Source organism: Lissotriton helveticus, chromosome 8, assembly GCF_964261635.1.
Source record: "Lissotriton helveticus chromosome 8, aLisHel1.1, whole genome shotgun sequence".
Classification (NCBI taxonomy): domain Eukaryota; kingdom Metazoa; phylum Chordata; class Amphibia; order Caudata; family Salamandridae; genus Lissotriton; species Lissotriton helveticus.
In genome coordinates, this window is record NC_136069.1 from 74,034,732 (window position 1) to 74,059,701 (window position 24,970).

The following is a 24,970-nucleotide window of genomic DNA, read 5'->3' on the forward strand; positions in this document are numbered from 1 at the left end:
TTTAGAGAAATAACTCACCCAATCGCGATCACTAATCGCGACATCAATGGATGGCGAGTCATCTCTATCTGTTAAAAAAGGAGATCTAATTACTTGCCAGAAGGCTGAACTGTCTTTTAGTTCTGAGCTTCTGCTAAGACGCTCCCATAGGTCAGCTTTTATCTCCTGTTTTCTAATTTTCAGTACTAGCGCATATTCTTTTCTTAATCTAGTGATTTCCCCTCTGTCTCTCTTTTCCCTACTTAGGGCTTTCTTTAATTTCGAGTATGCTTTTATGCATGCCGGGCTAAACCAGCCTTTTTTTGCCTTGCTTTTTTGTTTATGTGCCCTAGTGAGTTCTTTTTTTATGTTTAGTGTAATAGAATTAAAACTATTCAGAACTTCCTTGGCGTTTGGCCTGTAGTCAAGGCAGTTTATAATGTCTATCTGATTTTGCCTGACTATTCTTTCGGTTGCAGCTACTTTGTCAATGTTTTCCCATTTTAATGTGTAACCATTCAAGGATCCTAATTCAAGCTCTTGATGATCTAAGATGTTCATAGTAACGTGTTTTTTTTTAGATATTGATTCGCGCAAGGCGATGGTGTTTGGAAAATGATCGCTTAATGGATTGTTGATGACCTCGAATAGCTCAATATTTGGGCCTTTACGAGATGAAATTAATACATAGTCTATCAGGCTCGTTAGACCTCAGCCATTAAATGTTGGCAGAAAGGCTACTGAGGTGGTCTTTAACACCTTCAGCGCTACCGCGTTTACCTGCCCTGCGCTGGTGGAGGAGCAAATGGCTTGTTTGTGACAAAGCCAGCTCGTCATGAGCGCAGGGCAGGTAACGCCCATGACGAGCTGGCTTTGTCATTAGCGTCGAAGTGGTTAACTCATTAGCGAAACCTAGTTCCAGTTCTGTCATTATCTCATTCATTTTTTCACCTCCACTCGAATGTGAGAAGTGCGTTATACTATTGCCATCTTCCGCATTAATTCCACAGTTATCAGAATCATTGCTCCTACATAAATGAAGGTTAAAGTCTCCACCCCACACTATTGTACATGATTTCTTAATGTGTTGCGTTCGTAGATCTTGAAGGGCTAGGGAAATCTCAGAAAGAACGATGATCAAGTCAGCTGTGTTCAAGTTATTGTAAAAATGTACTATTGCATATATCTTTTGTTTTGTGATCTTTAGGACAATTAACTGGTAGTTATCTTCCAGTTTTATGGGAAGGATGTCCTCGCTATATAGAGTATTTGCAATGTAGGTGACTAGACCACCACTATTTCTTACAGAGGATGATTTTTTCGCTGCGGAAGAAAAAGTCTTATAGCCCATTATGTGTATTGGACCGATGGCCCAAGTTTCCTGAAGACAGATAATGTTACTCAGATAGACCTGAGTCAGGAAATTAGGGTTTGTCTGCTTACTAGACAATCCGGCAATGTTCCAGAACGTAAAATGTACTTGGGAACTAGTTAAGTTAGGGGTAGGGGAAGTTACTGTCTTTACTGAGTTAACCGTTATTCCAGGGTTAGCAGGGACTAGTGATGAGATAACCAGATCATCAGTCTGATTTTGCAAAGAGACTGTAGACATGTGTTTACCGGAGATGGATGTAATCTCTTTATTCGGTGTGTCAAGGGTTGGACTAATTAATGATTCCCCCATTTCTGATGTATATACATTTTCCCCGTTAGACTGGGGGTAATGCAGTCAATCATTAAAGTCCAAACCGGACAATACATTAAATCTATTGTGAGTCAGAATACTAAAAGAATTAGCTGATGCCGCAGCGACTTGTCGCCATCGAATATCTCTATGCTCGTGGTGTGGAAGTGAGGACAGGTAAGGATGGATTGACAAGGGCAAATGAGTTTGGCTTTGATGCCATTGTACTGAACCGATCGGGTAGGTGAATTTAGAATTCTGATGGAAAAAAGGGGAGTTGGTTTCAGGTGCCAAATACTGATCACGAAGAGGAGTGATCGGATTGGTTAGCATGTTTGGGCGGGTTGTAATCAAGTGTCTATAAAAGTAGCCCAGTGGGAGAAGAGTAGTGTTAAATTCCCACGTAGATGGAGGTGGGGCCCTAGCCAGTGTCTTTTCGGCCCATTGTGGGTTCCTAAAATTGACCGTTATACAATCCCCCTCAAATTTTTTCCGCAAAGGACCTATCCATCCTACTCTCTGGGTGTAAGTAATTTCTCCTGAGCATTCCATTGGGAAATTACAGTTTACTGTCAACCAATGTAGAATCTTATTTTTCAATGACGAGGAAGTTTCATTCTGATCATGTTTGAGTATCGGAACATTTACCAAGACTAACACATAAGCTCCACACTCAGGTGGTAAAGTGATGCGTGGAGGAATCTGCCTTGAGTTATAAGGCTGTTCGTGAGGGATCTGAGGCTTTTGAAAAGCTGGCATCATGTTACTGTTTTGGTTTGATGTTTGTCTTCCACTTTGAGATGCAATGTATGTCTTCCCTGTCTGCGTATTAGTGATATGGCTGTTCGTGTCAGTGCTGAGGGTAGAGCTAATAGTTGGTACAGATTTATTTGTAACAGTTTCCTTGTTAATGGAAGTAGTGGGTTTTAATTTCGCCACAGTGTCTGGGACTAAAATAACTTTCGGTTGAGGGGGTGTAGGTTTACTAGCACTTATTTTGGAGCCTGCAATAACTTTCGGGGCAGCACTAGGAGCTTTTTTGTTATAGGCTATTAGTTCTTCTAGCTGTTTTTCTATGCGGGCAAGCCTAGATTCAATTGGTGACATAAAAATACTTAAAAGGTCATCAAATCTTTCGACCAAATGATCGTTGGCTGTAGTTGTATAAGACTTGTCCTTATGCGCTTGGGAGGTCCCCTGAGTATCTACGCTTAGTATCTCAAGGGGATGATTTGTTCCATTAGCATGTAGGTGCTTGGTTGTACCTTTCCTATGTTTTCCTTTTGCTGCATTGCGTTTTCTAGCAGCAAGGGCAGCAGGTTGAATCAGTTGTTTAAATTGCTTTCGAATGGCACCCCCCTGCCTGTCTCCTGAGTTGGTTTCGTTGATGACCTCCACTGGCTCTGGTGTGGCACCTATATTGAGATCTGGGGTCCTTTCTAGCTCACTGCTCAAATCACAGTAAGTTAAAGGATTAGATGCCGATAGATTAACCTCGTTGGGTAGAGTGTGGAGGTCAGCTTGAATTTCAAGAGTACGACTTGTTTGTAAATTTCTAGAGCTGACTGGGGTTCTAGCTAATTTAATGCTCCCTAAAGAGGAACGTTTGGCAATTTCCAAATCATGTGATACCCTTCGTTCAAGGAGTGAGATGCTAAGATCTATTGCATCGTTGGTTCTTGTTATAAAACTGTCTATTGGCCCGATCACAGAAGCCGCTCCCGCAGCTGTCTTGCTTCTACTACCTCTAGTAGCCATGTTGTAATAGATGTTATTGGATCAGCCAGTTAATATAGGTGCTCAGTGAAAACGGGACAGTATGGTACAGTTCTGAAAACAAACCAATGGTAATGTGATTAACGGATACGATGTCACAAAACCCTACTTGATGGAAGACAGAAGATGTTAGAGGGGTGCACCCGACCTGACCTCCTCGTCCTCTGAGGGCCTCAGAGGGCCCGCCCTTTGCCCGGGCTTCGCCCGGCGTCCCGCGAGACGGGTCTGGTGACGTTTTTAAGCGCCTCCTGGTGCTTACAGGTGACGCGGATCACCGCAAGGGCTGCTGGGTAGTGTAGTCCGCCCCTCGCCGGTCTCCTCTCAGCGGCCCCGCTCTGGATGGAAAAAGAGCGGCCGGGCAGCGGGAGACAGGTGGGCGGGTCCGCGATGGGCACAGGGGGTCGGCAGGAGCTTCGTGACCAAGAGAGTCTTCTGGCAGCAACAAGGGCAAGAAAATTTCCCCCTCTCGATGGGGCTGGTGACGTTTTTAAGCGCCTCCTGGCGCTTACAGGTGACGCGGATCACCACAAGGGGTGCTGGGTAGTGTAGTCCGACCCTCGCCGGTCTCCTCTCGGCGGCCCCGCTCTGAATGGAAAAAGAGCGGCCGGGCAGCGGGAGACAGGTGGGCGGGTCCGCGATGGGCACAGGGGGTCGGCAGGAGCTTCGTGACCAAGAGAGTCTTCTGGCAGCAACAAGGGCAAGAAAAGTTCCCATTCTTTTACAAAAAACTGTGCCACTGACCTCGTCCAAAGAGACGTATGAACTACAAGTTGGAAGGTCCTCTGCAGAGATACATGCCCTTTTATCCACAAACTGTCCAATACATTTCGTAGAAATGTTGGGTCGTATCTTAAACATGTCTGATACCAGTGGTATTGTACATGTATTTAAGACAATTTTTTCGGGACTGTTAGCACCTTTTGAAGCAGTCCTCTGCATTTTTCCAAACTTCATGCACTCTGTGTTCAGTGACCTGCCTCTCATTTTGGGACTCGTAGCAGGAATACTATTCTTGTTCCTTCTGCTCCGATATGGCAAGTCCGGTCAGCAACGACACCCAGATTACCATCGAGAACACTCTCCTGTCAATGAAGTGTCGTGAGCGCATGATACAGATCCTGGGCCTGGCTCGCTTAAGAGACCTGAATACCACGTGGTTCCTATCATTCCGACCAATCTGGCAAGATTGCATCTTACCTGTTCTACGATGCCTGCTATGTGGAGAAGAATGCGTGTTGGACGTCTGTCTAACACTTCCATCAGCACTGCCAATGGATGTTGATGCGTTGCTTGGTTCAGTAACGGCCCTTGCATCGTGTTGTCCCCAGTGGCTACCAATCCTGATGACGGCATTCATTGAGATCTCGCAGACGCAATCTGCTGACGGTGAGATACGTGGATCAACAAGCACACAGGTACCATCTCCATCCCGACAAACATTGCTAATACGGCTAACGCTGAAGGCGATGCTTCACATTGTTGTGCTATCGGTTTACTTAATGAAGTGGTCCAACTATCACCTACTGTGGTAGACAATTTCTTTGCCAGCTTAGAAGATTTAATGTTTTCTCCTAACAACGAGAATTACTTTTGCAGTTAGCACACAGCGTTCTATGGGACTCTGGATTCGACCTTCATTTTTCAAAACAGAACTTCCAGTTTTAAGAAACTCTATTTTTCTGCGGTTTGACTTTTTCCAAAATTGAACTTTTTTTGGCACAAAGTAATCTGCATGCGGTAGAACTATTCTTAGAGAACAAGAATTCTTTGAAACACTTCCAAGAGACAATATTTCACCTTGTCCACAACCTAAACAGTATATTCTGTCATGGAATGGTCTCGACTTTTTCTTCTGTATTTCATAAATGGTATTTCATGACTCATTGTGATAAGCATATTTCAATGTCACACTACATGCTTTGAATGCAAATATTGCTTTTAAAAATGCGTACAGCACAAATGCTCATCTTTCGTGTACAGCCATTTCAAATGCATTTTTTGTATTTTGGAAGGGATTTATAACACATCATGCTTTAGATATGTTTTAAGTGCTTAGAATTTAGTAATATCGAACATAATAAAGTGGAGTGGGTGTTGTATGGCAATTTAGGATCGGAGCGAAATTTACAGATTCAAGCCCTTATATAGGTATAATTCACATTGCCCTTATATAGACATAGAAATCATACCCATATTTTGACATAACCCATTCAGTCCAAATACAGCCATGGCTACTTCCACTAGTTCCAAAAAGCCACAATGATTTCTTGGAAAACTCTGCTTCAGCAGTCAGGGACATCCCCTTACTTGAATATTGATTTGTCCTAGAAATCATGGTGTTTTCAAAGAACTACCATTCCCTTGGGGTCCTTTGATGACGTTATTATGTCCGACTTTATGTCAAACCAGGCACCTTCAAGGTATAAATATGCCTACACTTGCCCTAGCAAACACACGGTGGTTCGGAGCAGCTCGACTATCTACTTGCCTGACGCAGCTCGCTACAGCAAGTGCCGAAGAAAGCCGACCCTCCAGCTGACGCACTGACAGAGAAGCTGTCCTTTCTCTCGCTGAGAATTCAGTTTCAGTGTTTCCAAGCTCCCCTCACGGGGTGTTGGGAAATCGAGTCCCGAGACAGAGATAACAGACCTCCTTCATTCTAAACCCAAGGTACGGAGCTGATTAGACCCTAAGAGAAATCTTGGTTAGATTCTTGGCAAAGAAAAACAAAACCTATGCTACACCTCACTTACTTCTTCCCTCGTACTAGACTTAGGTTAGGTACATCGGGGTAAGCGTATTTTAGAAGCACCAGTTGAGTACTTTTAGCCTTTGTTATTTATGTATGTATTTATCTATGGTCTAGGAACCTTATAATGCTTTTACAGTATTATTTTATAATACTCTTCTTACTGTACGCATTATACTTTGCAACCAGTATTAAGATTGTAGCAGTTTATTTTACTTGCTTGAGAAAGAAGACTGTTCAATAAACCTTTTATTGAAAACGCCCGTCTCTCTATTTCTCTGCACATCTAATGAAACAAAGCATGCTCGATTGGCTGAGTAAAATATCCATCTATTGTTTCCACGACTCTGAAGATTAGATTTATTCTTGGGGAAACAAAGTTGTCATGTTTATGCGGTTGTCAGAAACGAATCCCTTCTTGTTTATTCGAGAAAGTTTTTTGTGACCTCTGAGCTAGCTGGCACTCACAATTAAGTCTAATATATTCGATAGAGACCTAGTTGACCTAAGTCCTACGTCAAATCTATAGGATATGTTATTCCAATGCGCAGATCCGATTGGGAATATAGGAACTACACTACAGTGCGGTTTACGATACCTAGGCACGACAGGGCGGAAGTTGAAACAAAGCATTTGTGAACACATAAGTACAATCAGGCGTAAAAAAGCTACCACTAAATTGACAGAACATTTCCTCTCTAACAATCACACCACCAACGACAGGAGAAGGACAGTGATAGAGGTTGTTAAACCTGTTGAAAAAACAGAACAAGGTGTATTCGAGAGGGAACAACACTGGGCGTACAGACTATCCACCAATGTATCTGGGTTGAATGATAACATACCCTGGAACACTGTGAGACAAAGATAATAGCCACAGTCACCTACCCTAGTTTGTATCACTGTTGAAGAAACAAGCGTATCCCTAGGGCTAATATTTTGCCCCTTCTAAACCACACAGGTGTCATTTTGTCACTAATATAGGGTTATGACCTTAAAACCGCCCTCACAGTTTTACGTCCATCCATTAGGTGTCAAATGCATAGGAACCTTGATGCATTGTTGTGCGGGTATCCTCCACCTGATGTTTAGCATATCAGTAGGGGATTATAACCATGATACACTAGGCACCTAAAACTGGGATAAAAATAAGGACTCGTTTCCCTATATTAGTGCGTTAATACTACCACTCACTGCAGACCCAGGCAAATAGTGGTCTGTTTATCGCACATACCTTTACAAACTAGGCATTTCTATTAGCATAAAGAAGTCTTCCAGTCACCAAAATCCTGGACTTTTTGTTCCCTATGTATCCTGCAGACCTATGACCTGCGAGCATAGCAGCCTACTTAGCCTACATGTGTATATAAAATAAAGAGAAATAAAGGAATCAATAAAGTTTTGAATTATCTCTAGCAACAGGTATTATCTACCCCCAATCTCTAGCCCGATCTGCTTTGACTCTTTTTACACAAACCCTACAATGTGTACAATACCCAGACTTGTTACACATTCCCTGAACCCTTGGGAATGCGGGTGTGATTTATGCTCTCCCGTCACTCGCGCCGCAATCACCTGACTGCGACGTGAGCCCTGTGATTGGCTGGTGCCCGAGGGAGTAGCCTGCTTTTGAATGATAGGCGAGGTCCCACAGTCATCCTCGGGACCCCGTGAGGGTATCAGCTAGGTCTTCCGACAGGCCGTTAAAACTCCCGACATGAGTAAACTTGCTACTATGCGGGTGGGCACCGCTATAATTTCCTTAGCCATATTTTTCTTTGCCATTGTATACCTACGCTGCTCGATGGCAGATGTATTCCTCGTTGTAAAGAATTCCAAAAAACTACTTAACGCTCTCCACCACTGATATTTTATTATTATTGTTTTGCCCTACAGAATGCTTCTGTGACAGGCCCCCCCACGGCATCCATGGGGTACAACTTTATTTAGTTAATGGTAAGATCTTTTTTTTATTGAACGTCTGACAAAATTACGGTAAAAACCTTGGGGCAGATTTATGAGGCCCTTGCGCCACGTTTACGCCGCTGTTGCGTCACGCAAGGCGGCGTAAACGTGGCGCATCCCTACGACCGATTTACAACGTGACGCATCTAGGCAGATGCGTCACGTTGTAAAGCCCTGCGCCGCTTGTGGGCGTTCCGGCACAGGGTGGGCGTTCCGAGGCAGGTGCGCCTCGCAAAAGTGGCTGAGTGAAATCTATAAGATTTCACTCAGTCACTTTCAGGCCAATGCTGCGTCAAAACCCTGCGCCTGCTTGAAGCAGGCGTAGGTCTTGACGCAGCATTGCAAAGATGGGGCACCCCCGAGCCTTGCTGGAGCTGCGTCGCGCTTGCGACGCAACTCCAGCAATGCGCCACGTTAACTGCACAGATGCGTGACGCATCTGTGCCGTTTTTGCCCCATGGTGCGCCGCATTGTAAATGCGGCGCACCATGGGTGGCGGAGCAGCGGCGCAAGATAACTGGCGCATCCATGGGGATGCGCCAGTTATCATAAATCTGCCCCCTTATTTCCCCGCCTCCCCCACCCCCCATATCTGTAGATTTCAAGTGCACTTGAAAGATACGCCTGTTTAGTTGGCATTGAATACAACTAAGCCAACACACGCTTGTTTTAATTGGCACTGAATATAACAAAGCCTAGACTAGTCAAAAGGTGCTCCAAACTGTGCATGGAGCATATGACACCCACTTTGCAAGAAGTTTATCAAGTGGGTATGGAATGAAAATAATAACACACGTGCCGATCAGAATTAAGGTGGACCTCCAGTGATTGTTGCATCATGGCATGTTTGTTTGAAAGTGTGTATTGTCACAATGTGTATATCCTGCCCAAATTTAAGCTCACACCTTACATTGTTTCACGGAGAGAGAATGCACTCTGAATGGAGAGCAACGCATGCACAATACGAAAGTTTCTATGTGTGCAACTACTTGTTTTTGCTCTATTTCAGATTTTTCTTACACAGAAGGCTGTAAGTACGCGGAACTTAAAGTGGGTCTGAGAAGGGTGCGCCTTAGCGTGCGCAGACCTCTCTACCCAATTTATTTGGTCCTGACAAAAACCTTAGAATTTTGAGAAAGGTTGAAACATGTTGACCATATACTCACACCAACACTGATACTTCTTGGTCCAAACACGCCATTAGAAGTATCACACCTGTTTTTAATCGTGCCGCATGACTCCAGAATAAAATTAGCAGAGAGCACATGTAGGACACCTTTTAACTCACTCACTTTTCCAAATACACTCCCACCCCACACAAAAAACTAGCTCCGCTGTAGTTACAGGCGTCGAAGCACACCTGAGTGGCACTCGGTCACTCAGGTGGACCGCGATGATGAAGCATGTCACCAACCAGGTTGGTGAGTGAGGGGTTTATATAAAAAGAAAGAATTTCTTCCTTTGAACGCATCACTCTTTCCTTTGTGATCACTAGGACACTCTGTCCTGGGGATACTCCTTCTTTTGTATTGTATATAGAGTAATATTACCACCATCTCAGACCACTTCTGAAAATATTTAATGCAATAGTTTAATAAACCAAAACTGCACTGCATCAGTTACTAGCACGTATAACAAACTCACAAAAGAAATTAGCAAGAATACTTATTTTCTGTAAATGGTTCCAGAGTTCCACAACGCTTAAACTATTGCTACTTTATTCCATTCAGCTGCACACAGAAGAAAGATGACTGGTAGTAGAAAAATGCCTGGGAAAATAACTAAACTACAGGGTTCTGATTTTCCAAGGCAGGCATGGAACCCCTCACCACAATTCTGCAGGTTGGGAGATAATATTAATACAACACGTTTTCACCCGTTCTGCGCTGCAAAAATCCTAATAGTGCATTTTATTACAGTACAAATCTGGGGAGATTTATACAGAAAATAACTGCCTAGCGCATACAGTCACTTTGCACATATTAAATATGCGATAAAGTACCCCCTTCTGCTCATTACAAGGATATTTCAAGCCACAGAGGGGTTCCATGAGCATACAGAGGAACGAGGCTGAAGGTCGAGTTCCTTTATAAGGGCATGGAACTCTGAGGTGACTTGCACTATCCTCATCATGTACGGCAGGAGGTACATTATTCCTTATTATACATGGTCACACTATCAGCTTTCCTGTATATGAAAGAGAGAGCATGTTTTCAATCATGAAGGATAAAAATAGAATCTCTAGTGCAAAATTAAACACATCAAAAAGCTGTTAGATATTTGTGCAAAATGGTATTAGAATCAGTTCAATCTAAGTCAGTTAAAAAAAAGGCAGTAGATCGGAATGTGTAAAAACAAGCAGAAAGATTCTAACTTTTTTATAAACAGCTAAGGAGTGCAAAAATTAAACATGTTGCAATAAATATCTACTTATTGCTTTTTAATATGCAGCTAGAAAAAATACGCAGAAGAAAGAAAATCCACATTTCATTTTGTTCTTTACACAGCTTCCTTTCCCTTCAGCTCTTGGCTCTGGCAGCAGGCACTGTGAGTTGATTCTGTCATCATACCTTTGTAATAGGCAACTTAGGGCGTCACAAGTCACCGATTATAAAGAAAGTAGAGACAGTTTCTTTTTTGTTGCAGGGATTGCAGATGCCCCTGTATTATAACCCTATTTCATTTAGAAATTAAAGGATTCACTCCTGATCATAACGAGGTCGCTGGAATCGAGGAATTCAACTGTAAGATGTAGTGTCAGCCATGGATTTTGAAATTCTCACTTTCCTCAAAGTCTACTGCGCCTATGGCACAGATTTAAATTAAGGTACAAATGTAATAAATGATCATGTTCCTGTCCAACAATTATTTAAGGCATACCATTCGAAAATATACATGATTTACTTCCATCACACCAGAGCTGGGACTTACCAACACACCCAGTCTCGTGGCTTGGAATGGCTCCATTGTAACCGTTTTTCAATTCTGCAAGACATGGGAAATAAAGTTTTAGGCAATTGGGACATTGAATAACAAAAATTTGTTAAGGACATCTCATATAAATGGTGTTCCGATACATAATTTTTAGAACTCTGGGGCATATGTATCAATGAAAGGTTTTGCGATTTCCAAATAGCGACATTTAGAGAATTGCTATTTGAGAATCGCAAAACGAGATTTAATTTAAAAAAAAACACGCTAATATTTTGCGATTCCCTCATATTCTTTAATTGCGAGTTACAATTAAGAAATCCCTTCCCCATTCATTCCTAATAGAAATTGCGAGTACCCATTAGGTACTCACAAATTGTGCACGCAATTTAAAGGGTGCAAGGGTTTCAAAAGGACACCTTGTTGCACCCCTGAAATGTGCATGTGTGCACATGTAGCACACATACATGCCCTTAGGGCATGTATGTGTGCCACAAGGCACTTTGAAAAAAGCAAAAAAGTGCTTTTTTCACAGAATTCGCAAATTACCACCAACTGAAAGTTGATGGTAATTTGCGATTTCTTATGCCGAATTCACGCAACTTAGGTGCCTTCTACATCGCATGTAAGGAATCACAATTTGCGATTCCTTAAATGCAATTGCAAAATAGGGAATCTCAAATTTTGCGATTCTCTAATTTGCGGTGCCCTTTTGGGATGATACATCCCAAAAGGCCTTTTGCCGTTCGCAAAAGGGATGATTCTGAGAATCGGGCCGTTTGCGAACGGGAAAAGGGCTTGATACATATGCCCCTCTATCTCTATTTCTAAAGGTTGTAGTGATTATATGCTACACCTAAAATTACACATTCATTGTGAACCAATGTAATAAGGCAGGCTCAAATGTCCATACCACACAGTGATTTAAGATGCTTCATTATATACGGTACACTAAATCGAGCTATTCTATATTCAAGTGTATAATACTATGCTTGTATTGAACATATCTCCGATACAGTTGTTGCAAATCGGGCATTTTTCATTGCCGTTCTTAATTATTTAATAAATTGAATTATCATACTTATTACATTTACGACACTCAAGTACCAAAGCCTTCCGTAGAGAATGGCATCATCTAGTGACTTATGACTATAGGAACTGTGCTCTCTAAGCTGAAGTGCAGCATTTGTTACAGCAGAGTAATAAGACATATAGTTAGCATCACAGGCTTATCAACAATTATTAAGAGCACAGCACAGTTAAACTACAGTGAGCAACTAAAACACATACCGTCCAACTGAAGGCGTGCCACAGGCAAGCCCATCTGTAACCGTGCAAAGCTAGAAACCCTGGCCCCACAACCATCCAAAGTAACACCCAAACCAAAGCTGCTACCAGAGCCAATATACGCAGCTACTAATCCTCTGCCATCCTCAGCGACCTCAACAACACACACTGGCAAACAAGCTGCTGCCACTCAACCCACAACACCACGGTAGAACATTTCTCCTCCACCCACTGCGAGTTCACCTGCTACACCTCAGACATCAACATGACCACCTGCAAACACCCAATACACAGCACCACCATCACCACCCCACACCAACTGTTTGCCATGCTCCTCATTGTACGATCCCAGTCTGGGAACACTGCACTCCAATCTGGGACCTCCTCAACAGCAACACACTCAACCTCTTCCTGACAGGAACATGGCTCCACCCAGCATCCAACTCGGATATCACCGCAGCCTTCCTACTCGCCTGGCAAATCCTATACCAGGACCCAATCTACAAAGCAGGTGGAGGACTTGCGATCATCTATAAAAACATAATTGACTGCACCAAATACAAACAAACTACAACACCATCCTTAAGAGAACACTCGCCTAGTCCCTCAAGCAGAATTCTGAAATCACATTGCAGACTTTATCACTCCCCTCTCCATCAGTTTAACCAACTACATCCTACTCGGGCCTGCATTTTCCACCTGGAAAAAACCAAAGAACCTAACTCCACGGCCCTCCTTGACAGTCTCAGCAACCTCAGACTCACACAGCTTTCCAAGGACCCACCTGTGACTCTATTTTTCCCACCTACATGATCCCGCTCAGAGGTTCAGACCACTACATCATACACTTCAAGATACATGCCCACCAAGTCACCCAACCAGAAAAATCCATTGCACCATCAACACACTGAGGCAAAACGTCCAAAGAAATTGTGACCAAGACTTTACAGGAACGCCCACCAAACTACACTGGGAACTTTTTTGTCAACACTAAGCTCTTCAAAAAATTGCTTGCTGACTGAGCTCCCCCAAGAAACAAGACATACAAAAACAACAATCTACCCTGCTGGTGCACGACTGACCTTAGGGAGTTCAAGCGTCACTGCAAACAACTTGACAGAAACTGGAGACTTGACAAAAACAGCACTGCAAGATCCACATACAAAGTCGCCCTCAAACTCTACCATCAACAACTACAAGATGCAAAGAAATGTCTCTAACTCTCAGACTTGAAGCTAACTTCAACAACGGCAAAGAACTCTTTATCATCAAGTATTTCTCTAATCTTGCAGCTGCCTGAAACATCATCCTATCCCAAACACTCTGCAACAACCTCTCAAACTTCTTCAAATAGAAGACTGAAAAGATTTACAACACATTTTCCCCACAGCACAACAATACAAACTCCCCCGATCAGCCGGACACCTCCTTCATCACCACAGCAGCATCTGGAAGCCCTTCTTGAACGAAAAAACCACAGCCCTAACCCCACTCAGGAGCCTCCTCAGACCCATGCCTCCACTTCACATCCAACCTTGGATGAAACATCATCTCACCCACGCTCACCGCTATTATCAACACTTTCATAACCACCATCACCTTCCCATCTTGCTGGAAAAGTGCAGAAGTCAACGCCCTATTGAAGAAACCAACAGCTGACCCCAAAACACTCAGCAGCTGCAAACCCATCAAGCTCCTGCCTTTTCCCAGCTAAAGTAATGGGAAAAGCCATCAATAGCCAGCTCGAAGACCACCTAGAACTCAGAGACCACTCTCAATCAGGATTTTGCACTAACCACAGAACAGAAACAGCCCTAACAGGAGCCACTGATTACATCAGAAGCATCCTCAACAAGGAGAAACAGCTGCACGCATCCTCCTCGACCTCTCCGGAGGTTTCGATACGATCTCCCACAAGTCACTCATCAGAAAGCTTCAGCACTTGTGTATCTGAGAATCTGAGGAAAGTCCTTCAAGTGGATATCCTCCTTCATCATGGATAGACCTCAATGAGTTAGACTTTTCTCCTACACCGCTGAACAAAAAGAAACTCATCTGCGGAGTCCCTCAAGGATCATCACTCAGCCCAACACTCTTCAACATCAAAATGATGTTCCTCATGGCCATCATCAGAGACCACTGCATCAACATAGTATCCTACATCAACAGCACACTGCTCATCTTTTCTTTTACCAATTCAACCAGCACTGCAACTGCATGAGCCACATCGCTGCTTGGATGAAAATTAACTGGCTCTAGCTCCACACAGACAAAACAGAAGTCCTTATATTCACCCACAACCACCCCCGCTGAGGCACCACTGGGTGGCCAACCAAACTTGCCCCTCCACACACTCCACCTTGCCAAGATCCTCAGAATCATCTTGGACATTAACCTCTCCATGATATCAATGAACACCAGACAAACTGTCACCCAGGCTCTTATCACAAGTAGACTCGATTATAGAAACGCCATCTACATCTGAATCCCAGCCCATGTACTAAGCCGACTCCAAACCATCCAGAACACCGCCGCCAGACTTAGCCTGAACATACAGCAAAATAAACACATCTCGCCACATCTCAACAATCTAATCTCCACTGGCTTCTAGTCCAGGAAAGATGTAATTTCAAGTTAGTCACACACACCTGCAAAGCTCTCCACAACACCGATTAAACTTACCTCAACCACCGCCTCTACTTCTACCAACCCACCAGACACTTTTAATCTGCACCTTGATGCCCCTTGGGGTTAAGTTATGCGCATTATAAGACACCCATTCATTCACCTCAGGCAAGAGCACACCTCCATCGCATTAAGAAAACCAGAAGTGGAGGACGCTTCTTCTCATATCTCACAGCCAAGACCTGGAACAGCATCCCAAAACATCCCAGAACCTCCCCCTCCGTCATGGACTGCCAAAGGATCCACAAGACAGTGCTCTCCTAGACGAAACAGCTATGACCTCCTCCTTCTTCCTCAGGCCTGTCCTACTACTCAGCGCCTGGATACCCTCATGGGTGATTAGACGTGCTCTACAAATTAACATAACATCCAGACATTACTATCAGAAAATCAAGTGTTCGAATATGTGACCTAGCATAGGCAGCGTAGACCAATACCTGACTACTGCAAACCTGCAAAAATACTAACTGATCAAAAATACAAAAATAAAATAGAACAGCCAGTTTCATCATCCAATCCTAATATACATTGCACATCCCAGACCTAAGACATATGCATTAGCTCCAAGCAGAAGCATTCATCATCTTCAAACTCTTCCCACACACAATGTTCTCTCCAGACAGATGTCGGTATCTCAAACTACTGTTCAAAAATAAACTGCTCTCCTACACTCAACACTTGTTCAATAACAAAAGTCTTCAAATATTCCAAGCAAGTCGAAATTTCAGATAGCTGACTTTATCAATACCTCTTATTAAGATTCATGAAACAATTCAAGACTTTTGTTCACCAACACAAAACAATTAAGAATGCCCTGGTGCTTCCAATCCCTAAACTTTTTTCCCACAGTGGGATTTAGGGGCTTCCAAAATGCAAATGAAAACATCATTTGCTGAGTACAAATTGATGCAGAAGGGCTGTTAGTTGTCTAAAGGGAGGCCGTTTGGTAGTGGGTTGTGTCGTGCATATTACCACCAAACCCATGTTAAGTAGGTCTTATATTTCAGTTATGGTGTTCATGGAAGTGTCTTTTTATTGTTCAGGATAAGCGAACCGTGAAACATTGCAAAGGTTTTTATGGTAATGTTAATATCCTGAGCGGGAAACATCCTTTACAATGAAACGTTTACAACGCAGTGCTATTACAACGAAAACCATTACAAGGCATTGCTCTGGGGGGCGCTCTAGCATAGGGAATAGATTTAATTTACTATCCAACACCTTCCCTACTATCCACGGGGACTGGAGTTGGAATAGTAAATTAAACTATTCACTATCCAGCACCCCAAAGCGCTATGCGTTGTAACAGCATGCGTTGTAAAAACTGCGTTGTAACAGCATGCGTGGTAAAAGCATGCGTTGTAGTGTCATACATCCATCCTGAGCTGATTCTCCTTTCATATCAACTGATATGAATAGGTGAAGATGGGTAGTTTCTTCTTGAGAAGGGCTACTGTAACTAATGGTGCGCCTCAAGAATCCAGGCTAATCCCTGCACAATGCTGCCTCTATAGGGAGCCACCGAGCTATATCATTGAAGACACAAGCCATCAATATGCAGTCTACATGTAGCTACAGACGCGCAATGCACATAGGGCTGAAAAAGCTTCAGCCTCCCCTCCCCTTCCCCCCTACCACCTCCCCCTTCATGTGTCTTAACCCGGCTCCTGCAGCTCGAGCTACTGTGGGTTTGGATGGGCAGTGTCTGGAGTCTTATCTCTGGCATGCCCACGTGTTTCACAGGTCTTTGAAAGATAATTTGCATATTTACATACCTTTGTAAACTGGTTACTGAGGGTTAATTTTTTTTACTGGTTCCAATGCGCCTTGGAACCACTCTGTCTATTCCTTACATTTGTATTTAACTTTTACTGCCGTAGTGTGAGAATGTATTTCATGAAAAGGAATATAAAGTAGGGTTGCCAAAAGAAATATGCCAGCCATGTGTTGTTTAAACAGCCTGCAAAGACCTTGCCTTGACACTAAATAGGATTATACATAAAAGAAAGTATGTATTCATTTGTAATAGGACTTTTCTGTCTTTGTTCACTTTAATTACCAGTCATGGATCATTCAGGCAGCCCTAGAACACAATTAAAAATGCTTTCTATTTATATTGGCTGTTTCATTTGAACTAACTGCTGCTGTTGTTTTCACATCTGCTGCTATGATAGTTCGGGGCTTCACTGCTCACCTAATCTACATATCTGCTGCTATTTTCACCTGTTTGTACATTTGCATGTTTGCACACTCTGAATGAATTTGTTTTAATCTTGTTTTTAATGCTTTTTTAACCTTGTTCAGAAACGATGTTCTGAGGGCTAATTACCTGGTATTTCAGTTTGAGGCTTCCCCGGTCCGTCGCGGTCAATATCGCTTGTACGGAGGGAAGGACCTCATTAGTTTCACTTTCAGGCTTTCTCCCCGCGCACTCACTTTCGGCGGTCAGCACTCTAGCTGCTGACATCCTCGCTACTTAAGGCCACGCTGGAACGGCCGCACAGCGGGCACGCCGGTTGCTCCCCAAATGCAAGCCCGTCTGCGCCTGGACCGGGCCCAGGGCCGGAAACCCTGATTCTTGCGTTCCAGACAAAACTCCTCTGATTACATACTCTGGTAAGAGCTTGCTGCGTCTACGTCTATCAATCTATACTAATATAATAAAGAGAGAGCCCAAATCTTTGAGGCAGGTAATCTCAGGGACCACAGCACCAATCACAACACCCAATATAGCGTTGGAAAGGGCAGTTGCAGCAGAAGGACATAGTCTATGCAGGCGCCCACCATATACATTTAAAAGGTAAAAGAACCGTGCCAGCAAAGTAGTCCCTTGTGGGCGTGTCTGCGTTGTGCTGGGGGCGTGTGCTGGGGGCGTGACAAACGCCGGGGGCGTGTGGTACGTTCCTCCCTTCATGCCATGTCTCATATCGTGTGCTGGGGGCGTGGGTGTGTGCGGGGCGCGGGATTACGAAAAAAAAGCGAGAGTTGTGCCCAATATTTCATTGTTTTTTCTTCCCAGGTTCTGTACATTCCAGCTCCAGGTGTCCACCCTGCTCCCTTTAAATACCACTGCACCCCATAATCATAACCCACCCTTACTCCTTAAAATACCCCAATACCCTTAAACACGAACCCATCTTAATCCTATAAATATACCCTGTACCCAAAAACCCAAACCTATCCCTAATCCCTAAAAATACCCCTGTACCCAAAAAACCCAAACCTAGCCCTGAACCCTATAAATACCCCTGTATCTCAAAACCCAAACCTACCCCTCAACCCTAAAAATACCCCTGTACCCCAAAACCCAAACCTAGCCCTGAACCCTAAAAATACCCCTGTACCCCAAAATCCAAATCTACCCCTGAACCCTAAAATACCCCTGTACCCCAAAACCCAAACCTAGCCCTGAACCCTTAAAATACCCCTGTACCCCATACCCCAAACCTACCCCTGAACCTTAAAATACCCCTGTACCCCAAAACACAAACCTAGCCCTGAACCCTTAAAATACCCCTGTAACCCAAAACCCAAACCTACCCCTGAACCCTAAAAATACTCCTGTACCCCAAAACCCAAACCTAGCCCTGAACCATAAAAATAACCCTGTACCCCCAAACCTACCCCTGAACCCTACAAATACCCCGTACCCCAAAACCCAAACCTAGCCCTGAACCCTTAAAATACCCCTGTACCCCAAAACCCAAACCTACCCCTGAACACTAAAAATACCTATACCCCAAAACCCAAACCTAGCCCTGAACCCTAAAAATACCCCTGTACCCCAAAACCCATACCTATCCCTAAACCCTAAAACTACCCCTGTACCCCATAACCCAAAACTATAAATGAACCCTTAAAATACCCAAACACCCCAAAACATATACCTCAGTACCCCAAAACATATACCCCTTTACCCATACTTACCTTATCCAAACATTAAAAAAAACATGCTTTTACCATTCATGCATTTACAACGAATTTCGTTGTAAATGTATGCGTGGTAAAAGCATATAAAATGTAATGCCATGCGTTATAATGGCATTGCGGAGTCAATGTAGTTCCGTAATGTAAGTATGCGGAGTGATGGTATGCGGAAAGAAAGTTGCGGAATAATGGGTGTTTACTCTCCCCCGGTAAGTACATTGGTGGCACGGCGGCCAACATCTCCAGCAACATACTCATATTTTTTCACCACCGATTTGAAAAATGCACAGGTCTCTCTCATTGATGGCCAGCACCGACATACACTTTTAGACACACCTCCCGCCACAAGTTCTAGAATTACGAACTTTAGAGCTGGGGAGCTGCGTTCGAATCTCGGCATCAGCTCAACATCCTGTGATTCCAGGCAAATCGCTTTGTCTCCCCGTGCCTACCACAAATGAATGTGTTCTACTGTAATGTAAATTGTGCTCATGCCATGTTGTCGAGTTCACGCTATATAATATTGCAAGGAAAAATAAAGTAGGGAAACTCTAGTTCACACACTACTGAACGCGCACTCTTAAGTGCATCAGCAGTGCACTGTGAATCGGAGCGTTTCACAGGCCTGTCACAGATAAGAAATGCTATCAAAACGAAATCCTACAAAACAATATACTACTGGCCGGCAGCAATTCATACCCGGACAACGTCGGGACGAGCTGCTGGCACATAATAAATGTTATCAGTTTGATTGTATCATCTGACAAAATTGGTGCACCCCTTATGCCCAGGTTGTGACAGTACGCTACCAGAGATGCTGGTCATGCCTCCTAGTTGCCAAGAAAGCCCACGGTCTTGGGACTTCACAAATAATGAACTACAACTGGCACTCATCAATGCTAGATCATTGGTGAAACATAAATACGAAATTGCAGACTTTATTACAGACTTACAAAATTGATGTTTTATTTGTGACTGAGACTTGGGGCGATGATTCGTAAAATTTTTATTTTAATATTGCGACTCCACCAGGCTATAGTCATTATAGACTAGACAGGCAGTTAAAAAGAGGTGGCGGTCTTGCGGTGATACATAAAGCCCAACTAGGTTCTTTCTGTTCAAAAATAGATTCGCCAGCCTGTGAAGCATTGCTTTTTAAGATCACTCTTTCCGCCCAAGAATCTTTTAAAGGCCTTTTGATATGTCGTCCGCCAGGTCCTAGAGCTGATTTCTTAGTAAATATTCACTCTTTGCTAGAGTATAGCCTCCACTCGAAATATTTCACAGTTTTGGGAGATATGAATTTCCATTTAGAAACTATGGAAGACAGAGACACAGAGGAAATGTTAGACCTAACTGCGGAATATAGTCTCAATCAGTTGATTTTGAGCGCTACACATACGGCAGGACATACTCTTGATGGCCTATTCACTAATGACCCTAGCCATCTCTAAAGTCACTACTTTCCCGGTAATCCGGTTGGACCACCAAGCTATCCTATTTAAATATAAGCGTTCACGTTCCAATGGTCAATGAGCTTGGCAATAGCGAAGAGAAGGTGGAGAATGATGCTTACATTGCAGCCACAAAATATACCCTCTGGCTTGAAACTAATTTTGCAAAATTAGCCCCCAATATGCAGATTAATAAAAACAGGAAAATACCCTCAGCCCCTTGGTTTTCTGAAGCCTTCCCTGTAGCGGCCAGTACGGGTTTTGCTTGAGACCCGCAGGAGAGCACGGAGCACAGAGCACACCAAGCAGCGGGAGCAGTGGCAGCGGCGGATCCCGGACCCCTAACTAAGGGTGTCTGTAGCGGAATTGCCTCGCGTGTATTGGCGCCGCGAGTGAACCCCGGACCCGACCTTTAGCCCTCGGGGGGCGCTCCCGGGCTCAGAGAGGAATTTGTGCGGACTATTGGAGGCAGAGAGGTTGCTGCACGAGAAGCGGAATGGCTGCAGCGACCTAGCGTTGGCGTTGTGGTTTGTGCTTGCCGGTTGACCACCGGCCAGAGCCAGAGTCTGCGCCCCCGGAGCCTGAGCCTGAGCCACACCACGACCTGGTAAGAGGTGAGAGGCACAGTGGGGGAAAACTGATAAGAATTGACCAGCCACGATACCACTGGCTCGTCGATCCTGCACTGAGGGAAAAATCCCTGTAAAAAAAAAAACTGTGTGTGGTGCTCTGCAGGCCTGCTTGAATTGTGATTGGGGTGACGGAATTCTAGCGGAAGCGAGTCCACGAGTGAGACAGCGAGAATGCACTCAGGACGGTGAGACCTCCAGCAAAACCCAGCGCCGTGCCATGCCATGCTGCCTGACCCTGAACCCTGAATAGCCCCCTACTGACCATAACCCTGAATAGTCCCCTGCTGATCTTAAAAGCCAAAGGCTAAGCTAAGCTATGTTAGTAACTAAAAGGCATTTGCAGGTATTTGCAGGGGCACCTCGCGGGGAGGTGAGAGGGCAGAAGCAGGGAAGAAGGGCGGCGGCGGCCAGGGCCCTTGCCAACAACGCTGCTGTTGCTCAGAAACTGCCTGGTTGCAGTTTGGAAATCACATCGGAAACCCCACCAGAATCCCCGCTGTGTTGAAATCCAGTAATCATAGAATATACTGCCAGCTGGTCACAACCTGTCGTCTTTGGCAGTTTTGTTGACTGCAGCATCTTTGGCTTTTGAATAGAATTAATCGTGGCCAAACCGGCAGTGGAAAATTGTTGAAAACAGAGCCCTGGGCTGTCACACCTTCACACATCTGCAATATCGCCCCTCCCTGACGGCAGCTGCCCCAGTGCTGTGTGCCGTGCCCTTGCAAGCCGGGACACAGAGGGAGTAGACAGGCTTGGGAGGTATAAGCGGTGAGCCGCGGTGAGGCTCAGGGGACGCATAGACCACCGGAGCGGAGTAGCAGCCTCAAGATCACGGCCTACATCAGCGTTGTAGAAGGCCGTGGAAGGTCCGTGATCAAAACAAAGCTGCGGAGCCTGAAGCATAAAAAACGCGTAAAACACATAAAAACGCGTAGAGTCTGCAAAAAACGAAGCCGGAGAGAAAAAGTTGGAGAGCCGGCAGATCGTTAACAAGTAAGCGGGAAATCATGAGGTCTAGAAAAGTGCGGCAGGAGACAAATGAGACAAATGACGAGACAGAAAGAAATAATGTAGAAAAAGACCAGGGCCCACTAAAGCACGGGAAGAAAAAGAAAAAGATCGTACAGCAAAGAGAGAGACTTGTGTCTGCCCCCGATCTATCGACAACTAGTCTGAAAAAAATCATTGGAATTCAAAAAGTTTTTTACTTGAAGGACCCCATGGCGGTCATTTATGGCCAAACGCATGAACAAGCGCACCTGCCAAGTCCAATTACACCGGCATCAAGGACAAACAACAGTGAACAGCCGCAAGTAAAGAGCAAGATAGAGGAAAAGGAAGCACAAAAATGCACGATTGAGAACAACTCGCCGACTAAACCAACAAATCAGTCACAAACCTCTCAAATTCCTACCAAGTCAAAAGGCAACATTGAAGATCGTAACTCAATGGTGGTACTAGCCCAAATACATAATAACAGCTCCCCAACTCAGGAAAAACCTGTGAAAATAGTAACCAGGACTACGGACAAAGACAATAGCCCTACTGTAAAGGAAAACAAAATTGGGGTCGAGCACATGATTGTAAAAGATGACATATGGTCAACCTCCTTCTCCTTACCCAATGAGACAAGCTTGGACAGACTAATGGAATCTAATATTCAAACAGGAAAACTCATCCAATCCCAACGTAATGAAGAAACTAAGAATCAGCAAAGCCCGCAAGGTGGACACAGGCCGGCACAAGATCGGGAAAAGGGACTGGGTGGAGAAGAAAGGTTAGAATCAACACCACTAAATCCAGACAAAAACCACGACAAAGGGGAAGAGGGGCAAGGAAAAAAAAAAGGATGGCCAAAAACTATAAACCTGACGTCCCCAATTACGATCTCCGCTGTGAGTGGGTCAGAAGAAGTGTCAGAGGTTTTGGGAGTTCAGGTCGGAGAGGTTACTAAGGCCCCATGGAGCGAAACATTACTAATAACCCTGGACCATGCAATTAGGGCACTGAATTTCCAGTCCGATAAAATGGATGTACAAATTAATTTAATAAATCTAATCGCTGGTCATATTTCAGGCATAAATACTAGGCTGGACCCTATGGCATCGCTCCTACCTAGGAGGGTAGATACGGTATACCACACAGATACCGCCCGGCCAAGCTGTGTATGTGGCAAATTGGTGGATAAACTGTCAAACCTACCTGACATCCTAAAAGATATCCTAGGGGCAGTTCAGTCTTCAATAGGAATAAAAAAAAAACAGGAGCCCCAGAGGGATAAAGGAGTTTGAAGAGGAAAATGGGAGCCTATACGAAGACAAGGAACAAAACACAAACAATGCCCAGGAACAAGATGAAAAAAAAAAGACAAACAAGGATAGTTCAGAACAGAGAGCCCGTCGAATTGATGATACACAAAGCGTAAGCGACAATCAAAAAACAAAGTTAACAAAAAGACAAAGGAAACGCGCCAGGAAGGGGAGGACCAAACCTAAGGAGCTCCCTCTGACAAATGATCATACTTATCCAATCTTCCATCAAACAACCTCAAAGAAAGAGAAACTAGTAACAGGAAAAAACGCTTCAAACCTCACAGATAAGACCTTGGATCAATCAAACCAGTCAAGAGAAGAGAATGGATACAACTCGCTAATTGAATCAGTGACCTCTCCCATGTTGATCAAGTCAAATCACATACAAGGAGAAAAAAAATGTGTCTACAAAAAAACATAAAACTACTCAGCTACAAAACAAAGACCGGATCCAAGTCAAAGGTGACGAAAAACGATCATGCGAAGAGGACAATGGAGACCAGGTAGTAATGACACAGCGGATAAACGAAACCTCAACACATGCCGGTAGAAAAGTTAAACAAGACAAGTGGACCCAAAACTCTCTGAAGAACGTGGAAAAACAACCAATTGAAGGCAATAAAATCAACCAAAGGCAAATTAAAAAAAACAGATATGGAAGACGGAAGTGCTAGAATGCCGATTAAAATAAAGACAAACGGGTATGGGCGATATTGCAACTTTCAACAAAAAGATCAGTACCTAGTGCATACACAGACATCTAAACAAACAAAGTACGACAAACTGGATGGCACAAAAAACAAAGGGAATAAGTTGAACACAGGTAGGCCAATCGCACCCATCTTTAAGCCAGATAGAACAACTACCGCAACTGGAGAAACAACAAAAAACGTCCTAGGACTAGGTAGAACAATAAACATGAAAGGAGAACCAATATAAAACACACAACAGCAAGAAAAAAAGGAAGAAAAACCAGTAGTCCAAACACAAGAAGAATCCCCTGAAAAACTGACATTCATACCAGAATATCAGACAACTGGAGGACAAGACTTCCTGAACAGAGGAAATATAATGCGGCTGCTCAAAGAAATTCAAGAATTAGATGAAATATCATCGCAAGAACTTCTGTCTGTAGAATTCAAAACCAATGTAAACAATCCGGACGTAGAGGAGTCCTTAACAACTTGGTCGTCAAGAAATGTTGTAGATAGGATACTCGCTATGAGCCTGACCTTTGAAGCATGGGGCATTGGGCTGAGGCGACATCAACGGAAAAAATATCCATTCCCCCCTTTTAAAAAACACCCAAAAAGAAATTTCAGAAAAGGAAGCCGAAAACCATCAGAAATCATGCTTAAGGAGTGCTTGCTCAGTAGCCCCACAAAAAATACCACAACGAGCAAGGATCCAGGCAAACTCAGACGAACAAGAAACCATGCTGGAAAAGAGCACAGACTGGTCTTGGGTCACAAAGGTATTGAGCAATAAGAGTTCCTAGCCATTCTAAAAAGCCAAATGAGAAAAAAAATCTACAGCTGCGGATAACACTTTATGATCAAAATGAACCGGGGAAAACTCAAAGAACT

At 43.9% G+C, this 24,970-nt stretch overlaps 1 protein-coding gene across 6 annotated transcripts in view; it reads right to left on the minus strand.

Moving 5' to 3' along the window:
• LOC144771467 (potassium/sodium hyperpolarization-activated cyclic nucleotide-gated channel 2-like) overlaps window positions 1-24,970 on the minus strand; it is a 1,987,727-nt gene that overhangs the window by 1,355,827 nt on the left and 606,930 nt on the right. For 2 of the 6 annotated variants that reach the window (XM_078655898.1, XM_078655899.1), the window contains exon 2: window positions 11,085-11,138. The exons of the other annotated variants lie outside the window; for them this stretch is intronic. In XM_078655898.1, coding sequence (XP_078512024.1) covers window positions 11,085-11,120 — 36 coding nt within the window. In that variant the 5' untranslated portion in view covers window positions 11,121-11,138. The remainder of the gene's footprint in view (window positions 1-11,084; window positions 11,139-24,970) is intronic. 6 annotated transcript variants of the gene reach the window in all.